This window comes from Salvelinus sp. IW2-2015, unplaced genomic scaffold (genome assembly GCF_002910315.2).
Source record: "Salvelinus sp. IW2-2015 unplaced genomic scaffold, ASM291031v2 Un_scaffold1508, whole genome shotgun sequence".
NCBI classification, from domain to species: Eukaryota; Metazoa; Chordata; class Actinopteri; order Salmoniformes; family Salmonidae; genus Salvelinus; species Salvelinus sp. IW2-2015.
The window spans coordinates 26,730-36,416 of record NW_019942952.1 but is presented as its reverse complement, the minus strand read 5'-3'; the positions used below and the strand labels follow the sequence as shown (position 1 = coordinate 36,416).

Below are 9,687 nucleotides of genomic sequence, written 5' to 3'. Positions count from 1 at the left end.
TGCATCTTGCCATGCCGTTCTGTACCACCACTCATTCATATATCTTTATGTACATATTCTTTATCCCTTTACACTTGTGTGTGTGTATAAGGTAGTAGTTGTGGAATTGTTAGGTTAGATTACTTGTTGGTTATTACTGCATTGTCGGAACTAGAAGCACAAGCATTTCGCTACACTCGCATTAACATCTGCTAACCATGTGTATGTGACTAATAAAATTTGATTTGATTTGATTTGATTTGATGTGGCGTCGATATGAGTCAGCAACTATTATTCTAGATGTATGAAAGCATAGTTATATTATCACAGCAATTTGAAATATCTGAATAGGAAACGTTATACAATCGTAAGACAAGTCACACAGGATCTAAATACAAAATCTGTGACAGTGCAAAGTCATTATTAAGATTAATCAAGGAGCAAATGTCTGTCTGCTCCCCAGATAAATTGGGGCTCCCGAGTGGCGTAGTGGTCTAAGGCACTGCATCTCAGTGCAAGAGGCACCAACCCACCACTGGCAGACCACACACAGTTCCTATATGTAAAAAAAAAAAAGACATCTTTACCAGTGCGAAATTTGATGATGGTATCAGCCACGTACAGGAGATCGGAGCAATAGTCCAGTGTGAGCCACAGTGTCAGGAATGCATCCTCTATGTCCTTAAAGCATGTCCTAGAAAATGAGGTCAAATTCCATTTTCAAATATCTACAAAATTACATTTTCAATCGGTTTACATGTTTCAGGTTTCTGTGAGGGTCTATTTATTATTCAGGTGGATTTTTTGACCATCGGCACCTGTAGAAATTATACTACAATGCTAAAATGAATATTGAGCCAAGGGGAAATTAAATATTATTATTATTATTATTATTATACATTTGAGACACCCACCTACAGATGATGAGGATCCAGTTGTAGAAGATGGGAAAGATCATGACCTGGAGCCATCCATAATAAAACTCCTCTGATGGGTCAACCACCCACTCCGTCCATCTGATCAGGAGATGGACAGAGAGAAACATCTTGGATGATTCACTTTCAGATCAGATTTATTAGCATGAATGGCAAAGCCACTGTTGCTAAAGCAAAGTGAGATAATGACGTCAACAATAACCATAAAGGTTAAAAACTGAGTAAAGGTGATTAGATTAATAAGGAGTAACATTCATCAACATCAATGTAGAGCTGGGAAAGCATCTATACTGTTATAACTTGTTAAATAATCAATTGTGTCTATGCTAGCATGTATCCGTCATGTTTTGCCCAAGTCTCTTACTTCACTTTGGGTTTTGCCAGAAGCTTCTTCTCATCTTTCCCCTCCTCTTTCTTCTCCTCTACTTCATCGTCCTCCTTCTGCATCCGATGCCACCTGAACACCCTCGCCCATCGGTTCATTCTGCCCTTATCTAATCCGTCAGGGGTTTTGCATCAGTCATAGGGCCTCTCTGGTGTTCCCTTCACCTTCACCCTGATGGTCCAGCAGAGGTACCTGGTAGTAATAAGGGAGTAGAAGTGTAAGCTGCCCGCACAACTCTGTTGTTGTCTGGTGTTATAGCATCATTGCTGTGTTAACATGACAACAAGCCAAGCCTACCTGAGTAGCGGCACACCTGTTAATCATGCTGAACTGTCTCCGCGGAGGGGAGCAGGTGAATCTCTAACCAGGCAGGCAGGTAGATCCCTTCAGGGACCTAATTTGTTCATGAACCAACTAGCGCTGTCCTGCAGCAACAAATCCCAAAGGGTTGAGATGGTGTCGACTTCTCAGTCCATTTGATAAGGACAGGCTATAAAACCAACAAAGATGTCATCTTAGCCTTAGGTTTTATTAAATTGAGCTCTAATATTTTCTATAGTTCTCCTCTGTTTTACGCTCACTCACCCCACATTTTATGTATTTTGTGGGGGTCCAAGATTCCCTGGAGGATGTACATCTTAGCACCTACTCTTGTAATTAAATCAGAGGACCACCACGGATTATCTTTCAGGCTACCAATCGATTTTGCCTGAAATCCAATATGGCGTCATACATCCAATATGGCTCCCATAATACCATTTGATGGAGGTTGATGACATGTAAATATACATTTTGTATGAAGTGGCACTGCCATGCAGTGCCACTTTGTTGTGTTTGAATACCTGAAGCCAAATAGATTTTCACTTTCACAGCATATCAACAATGGGTAATTCTGTGAAATGTAACAAGGCTTTTTACGACACAAGCGCACAGTTGCGTAACCAAGTTACAGGGAAGCAACCTGTGATACAACAGTCAGCCTCTCTAGTAGCGTTTGCAAACACAGTGCCTTCAGAAAGTATTCACACTCCTTAACCTTTTCCACATTGTGTTGTGTTACAGCCTGAATTTACTGGCCTTCATACCACCCCATAATGTGAAAGTGGAATCATGTTTTTCTAAAATGTTTACAAATTCATTAAAAATGAAAAGGCTTGAGTCAATAAGTATTCAATCCCTTTAACTAGACAAGTCAGTTAAGAACAAATTCTTATTTACAATGACAACCTAGGAACAGTGGGTTAACTGCCTTGTTGAGGGGCCAAAACAACAGATTTTTACCTCGTCAGCTCAGGGACTTGATCTAGCAACCTTTCGGGTTATTGGCCCAACTCTCTAACCACGAGGCTACCTGCCACCCCTAAATTATGGCAAGGCTAAATAAGTTCAGAAGTAAAAATGTACTTAACAAGTCACATAAGTTGCATGTACTCAATAATAGTGTTGAACATGATTTTATGACTACGTCATCTCTGTACCACACACAAGTATCTGTGTAAGGCGTCTAGGTGTAGCGGTAAGGTGGAGTCAGGCGCAGGACACAGAGATGAGTAAATCACGTAACTTTTCAAGCTCACAAATACAGACCAACTTACAACGAACAAACATGCACAAAAACATAGGGGAACCAGAGGGTTAAATAAGGAACATATAATTATGGGAATGGAAACCAGGTGTGTACAATGAAGACAAAACAAATGGAAAATGAAAAGTGGATTGGTGGCGGCTTGAAAACCGGTGACGTCGACCGCCGAACACCGCCCGAACAAGGAGAGGGACCAACTTCGTCGGAAGTCGTGACAATCTGTAACTTACAGAGTTTAATGGCTGTGATAGGAGAAAACTAAGGATGGATCAACAACATTGACAGAGTGAAAAAAAGGAATCATATACAGAATAAAAACATTCTAAAACATTCATCCTGTTTGCAACAAGGCAATAAAAGTAAAACTGCAAAGAAATGTGGCAAAGAAATTACATTTTGGTCCTGAATACAAAGTGCTGTTTGGGGCAAATCTAATACAACACATTACTGAGTACCACTCTCCATATTGTCAAGCATAATGGTGGCTGCATCATGTTATGGGTATGCTTGTAATCGTAAAAAATCGATAACAAAGAAATGGAATGGAGCTCATCACAGGCTAAATCCTAGAGGAAAACCTGCTTTTCACCAGACACTGGGAGATGAATTCACCTTTCAGCAGGACAATAACCTAAAACACAAGGTCAAATATACACTGGAGTTGTTTAACAAGAAGACAGTGAATCTTCCTGAATGGCTGAGTTAGTTTTAACTTAAATCAGCTTGAAAATCAATGGCAAGACTTGAAAATGGCTGTCTAGCAATGATCAACGACCAATTTGACAGAGCTTGAAGAATTATGGAAAAAAAGAATGGGCAAATGTTGCACAATCCAGGTGTGGAAATCTCTTAGAGACTTACCCAGAAAGACTCACAGCTGTAATCACAGCCAAAGGTACTTCTACAATGTAAGGGTGTGAATACTTACAGTATGTAAATGAGATATTTCCATATTCCCATTTCAATAAATTTGCTAACATTTCTAAAAACATGTTTTCACTTTGACATTATGGGGTATAGTGTATAGATAGGTGAGAGAGAGAGAGAGAAAAATAATATATTTAATCCATTTTGAAATTCAGGCTGTAACACAATGTGGAATAAGTCAAAGGGTATGAATACTTTCTGGAGTTATTCGATTATTATTTACGATTAAGGTTAAGGTAGGGTTTAAGGTTAGGGTTTAGAGTAAGGACGTCCGAAGGATACTCTATGGTACTGACTCTTTCAAATAGGAGGCTGCATTCAAGGGTGGTGGAGGGATTGTGCACCTGTGTGAAACTAGCCACAATAAGGAATAGCAACAATAGTGGAATTTGAGTTCTGCCTTCAAAATAAAAGTCCCCCATTGAAAGTGATCCAAACGGATACATAGAGTGGAATCAAGACATATTTGGGGTAGATTATGCTAAACAAGGTTGTAATGTTGTTACATAATTTACAGTTAAGTACAATAATTAATTATTTTGTTAATAAACTGAAAAAACTGTTTAAATCCCGCTGTGGATGTATTAGACTACATAATTTAATTGGGGGCATACTTATATGCACTGTACAGCCTAACCTATGGATTGTGCACTCATGAAATGGGGTATCAGCCTACTCAGTGACATTCACAGGACACAACTATGTATACAGTATGGTCTTAGCTCGTATTGCTGGACTTTGAAAACAGTGTGAAATGAGCAACATTCATATTGCTATGTACACTGTACAGCCTTACCTGTGGATCTTGGCGCCATGAGAAAGCATACATGTGACAGTATTGAAGATACCCAATGATAACAAATTGCAAACACAAATGTTTTAATCAGTATTTATTTAAAAAATATATTTTCCAGAGGGAATCGAAAAACAGCAACCCATTTGAGCCAATACGTGATAACTAAAAATGTTCCGTGATCTCTTTTTAACAAGATAAGCGAGCAAGCTCGTGGAAACTACACAAAGCATCAACATACACCCATGAACTATTTACAATATAATGTAGAATAAAGTACACTGAAGAATAGCACTTCTTTACCTATCAGGGCTGTTCTTTACCTATCAGGGCTGTTCTTTACCTATCAGGGCTGTTCTTTACCTATCAGGGCTGTGCTTTACCTATCAGGACTGTTCTTTACCTATCAGGGCTGTTCTTTACCTATCAGGGCTGTTCTTTACCTATCAGGACTGTTCTTTACCTATCAGGGCTGTTCTTTACCTATCAGGACTGTTCTTTACTTATCAGGATGCTGTTCTTTTACCTATCAGGACTGTTCTTTACCTACAGGGCTGTTCTTAACCTATCAGGCTGGTTCTTTACCTATCAGGGCTGTTCTTTACCTATCAGGGCTGTTCTTTACCTATCAGGACTGTTTCTTTACCTATCAAGGCTGTTCTTTACCTATCAGGACTGTTCTTTACCGTAATCAGGACTGTTTTTACCTATCAGGGCTGTTCTTTACCTATCAGGGCTGTTCTTTACCTAATCAGGGCTGTTCTTTACCTAATCAGGGCTGTTTCTTTACCTATCAGGACTGTTCTTTACCCTACTGCAGGGCTGTTTCTTATACCTTTATCAAGGCTGTTCTTTACCTATCAGGGCTGTTCTTACCTATCAGGACTGTTCTTTACTACCAGGGCTGTTCTTTACCTATCAGGACTGTTCTTTACCTATCAGGGCTGTTCTTTACCTATCAGGGCTGTTCTTTACCTATCAGGACTGTTCTTTACCACCTGCAGGCTGTTCAGGCTTTTGTTCCAGACCGGTCCTACCACACCTGATTCTGCTACTCTTGGTCACGTTGAGCAGTTGATTAGTAAACATAGGTGTGGTAGAATGGTGATTGAACATGAGCCTGCGTGTCCTCTGTGGCTGAGAGAAGGGTTAGGAACTCCTTGACAAATACTGTAGTGAATGACATACTGTTGGGAAATAATCGTCATTATACAAGTGTTACAAAAATATAGAATTAGTCCTACGCTAACACAAATGCCATAAGATGTGCTTATGAGTATCCACACAGCTTCCACTTGGTTCTCTCTTTGTGATTTCAAGCGATTTACCGTGGTGAGTAACATCACATCTCAAAGTGTCACACCCTGAAATGTATCACTGGCCACTTAATATAATGTTTACATACCCTACATTACTCATCTCATATGTAGATACTGTACTCTATACCATCTACTGCATCTTGCCATCTTTATGTAATGTATCACTAGCCACTTTAAACAATTCCACTTTATATAATGTTTACATACCCTACATTACTCATCTCATATGTATATACTGTACTCTATACCATCTGCTGTATCTTGCCATCTTTATGTAATACATGTATCACTAGCCACTTTAAACAATGCCACTTTATATAATGTTTACATACCCTACATTATTCATCTCATATGTATATACTGTACTCTATACCATCTACTGCATCTTGCCATCTTGATGTAATGTATCACTAGCCACTTTAAACTATGCCACTTTATGTTTACATAACCTACATTACTCATCTCATATGTATATACTGTACTCTATACCATCTACTGCATCTTGCCTATGCCGTTCGGCCATCACTCATTTGTTGTCTGTGATCAATCCTACTACTGTTGTGTCATCTGCAAACTTGATGATCGAGTTGGAGGCGTGCATGGCCACGCAGTCATGGGTGAACAGGGAGTACAGGAGGGGGCTGAGCACGCACCCTTGTGGGGCCCCAGTGTTGAGGATCAGCGAAGTTGAGATGTTGTTTCCTACCTTCACCACCTGGGGCCGGCCCGTCAGGAAGTCCAGGATCAAATCGCACAGGGCGGGGTTGAGACCCAGGGCCTCAAGCTTAATGATGAGCTTGGAGGGTACTGTGGTGTTGAATGATGAGCTGTAGTCAATGAACAGCATTCTGACGTAGGTATTCCTCTTGTCCAGATGGGATAGGGCAGTGTGCAGTGTGATGGCGATTGCATCGTCTGTGGACCTATTGGGGCGGTATACAAATAGCAGTGGGTCTAGGGTGACAGGTAAGGTGAAGACGATATGATCCTTGGCTAGTCTCTCAAAGCACTTCATGATGACAGAAGTGAGTGCTACGAGGCGATAGTCATTCAGTTCAGTTACCTTTGCCTTCTTGGGTACAGGAACAATGGTGGCTATCTTGAAGCATGTGGGGACAGCAGACTGGGATAGGGAGAGATTGCCAGCCGGTCTGCACATGCTCTGAGGACGAGGCTAGGGATGCAGTCTGGGCCGGCAGCCTTGCGTCTTCGGAGAAGGAGAACCCACAGTTCTCTTTCTCCGAATCCACAGCGGGCCGCGTCGGTGGCACTGTGTTATCCTCAAAGCGGGCAAAGAAGGTGTTTAGTTTGTCTGGGAGCAAGACGTCGGTGTCCGTGACGTGGCTGATTTTCTTTTTGTAGTCTGTGATTTCCTGTAGACCCTGCCACATACGTCTCGTGTCTGAGCCGTTGAATTGCGACTCCACTTTGTACCTATACCGACATTTCGCTTGTTTGATTGCCTTGCGGTGGGAATAACAACACTGTTTGTATTCGGCCATATTCCCGGTCATCTTTCCATGGTTAAATGCGGTGGTTTGCGCTTTCAGTTTCGTGCGAATGCCGCCATCTATCTACGGTTTCTGGTTAGGATAGGTTTTAATAGTCACGGTGGGTACAACATCTCCTATGCACTTCCTTGTAAACTCACTCACCGAATCAGTGTATAAATCTATATTATTCTCTGAGGTTACCCGGAACATGTCCCAGTCCACGTGATCAAAATAATCTTTAAGCGTGGACTCTGTCAATGCAGATATGAGTGGTCTCAGGTGGAAATCCAGTATCTTTATGTTTTTTTGTTGTACTATATGCTACCACAACAAATGTAGCCTGGTAAAAAATGTTTACCTCTTCAAACATACGGGGGATGGTATGCACAATCTGATGGAATTGACTTTCGACAAAAATCTGATAGAGGTGACTTCAGACAAGCAGTTGACTATAGACAAAAATCTGACGGAGTTTATGTTTTACGGAGTAGTATACACAGTGGCAATTTTTTTCTCCTCAGTTGCTTTATGACTCTAAAACCTAATTAAATGTATCATAATCTATCAGGCAGAAGGAGTTTACAGTTTATGGTTGTGACCATGGTGATTCCAATATGGTTTGAAAGTAGTAGAGAACTTTCCAGACCATGAATGGTCTTGTTTCACTACAGGTAATGAGGACATGAATAAGGGGTCCTTATGGTATAGCTGTCCCTGCTCATTCCTGATTCAATTTAGACAAATCTGACGGAGTTGACCAAATCTCCGGACACATCTTTTAGTTTTGAGAGAAATATTCTTTAAAGTCACAGAGGGTTATTGCAATAAATGACTTCAGTTAATACCCATTATTGAAATGACATCAGTTAATATCCATTAATTTTACCTTTATGTATCTAGGCAAATCAGTTAAGAACAAATTCTTATTTACAATGACAGTCTAGGAACAGCGGGTTAACTGCCTTGTTCAAGGGCAGAACGACAGATTTTTACCTTGTCAGCTCAGGGATTCAATCTTGCAACCTTTGCGGTTACAAGTCCAACGCTCTAACCACTAGGCTACCTGCCGGCCCAGGTAGCCTAATGAAATAACATCAGTTAATATTCGTTATTGAAATGACATCAGTTAATATCAATTATTGACATGACATCAGTTAATAACCATTATGGAAATTACATCAGTTAATATCCATTATTGAAATGACATCAGTTAATAACCATTATAGAAATGACATCAGTTAGATATATCCATTATTGACATGACATCAGTTAATAACCATTATAGGAAATGACATCAGTTAAAAACCATTATGGAAATGACATCAGTTAATAATCCATTATTGAAATGACATCAGTTAATAACCATTAATGGAAATGACATCAGTAATAACCATTATTGAAATGACATCAGTTAATAACCATTATTTGAAATGACATCAGTTAATAACCATTATGGAAATGACATCAGTTAATAACCATTATGGAAATGACATCAGTTAATATCCATAATTGAAATGACATCAGTTAATATCCATTATTGAAATGACATCAGTTAATATCCATTATTGAAATGACATCAGTTAATATCCATTATTGACAGGTTTTAGAACACTTTTTTGGAGAGTTTGAAATTGGGATCATTTGCTCAGGACAAGGGCATTTCAAGGCATAGAGTCGACATGGAAACAAAATAAGATTGAAAGTATTTAGAAAATTCCCAAAACAAATATTTACCTTATAAAATTCCCTTAATGTACATTTTAATCTCAAATAATGCAAAGTAATTTTTATTCAACCATAAAAATTTATTTTCCCGCCGAACAAGGATTGTCCCGACTTTCAAGTATCACTGAGCTAATTTCCTGCTATTCTACACATTTGGCCATGAGGCTGAGAGTGCACCCATAGGTCAGACTGTACAGTGTATAAGTATACCCCCAATGCAATTCTAAAGTCTGATACAGCCACAGTGCAATTCCAACCGATTTTTACTTTCAATTTAACTAATTATCATCTTTTGTTGAAATTTGTTTAACAACATTCAGACCTTGTTTCGCATTATCTAGTCCAAATATTGCACGATTCCATTATTTGTATCTGTTTAATCACTTTCAGATGTTGACTTTTATTTATGAAGGCAAAAGCGCAAATTCCACATTTGCGGCTAGCTATTCCTTATTGTGTCTAGCGTCACACAGGTGGAAGGGTTCACGGAGACGCCGTTTCTCTAAACGTCATAGCGTCCCTTGCGTGTGGGTGTGTGAGAGGAAT

General features: G+C 39.7%; 1 protein-coding gene across 1 annotated transcript in view; it reads right to left on the bottom strand.

The window, feature by feature from the left end:
- cnga4 (cyclic nucleotide gated channel subunit alpha 4) overlaps positions 1 to 1,395 on the bottom strand; it is an 8,784-nt gene extending 7,389 nt beyond the window's left edge. Inside the window, exons 1-3 of the mRNA XM_024138518.2 lie at positions 1,279 to 1,395; positions 894 to 995; positions 567 to 673 (exon numbers count right to left, since the gene is read on the bottom strand). Of these exons, the coding sequence (XP_023994286.2) occupies positions 567 to 673; positions 894 to 995; positions 1,279 to 1,361 (292 nt within the window). The 5' untranslated portion in view covers positions 1,362 to 1,395. The remainder of the gene's footprint in view (positions 1 to 566; positions 674 to 893; positions 996 to 1,278) is intronic.
- Positions 1,396 to 9,687: the final 8,292 nt, after the last annotated feature.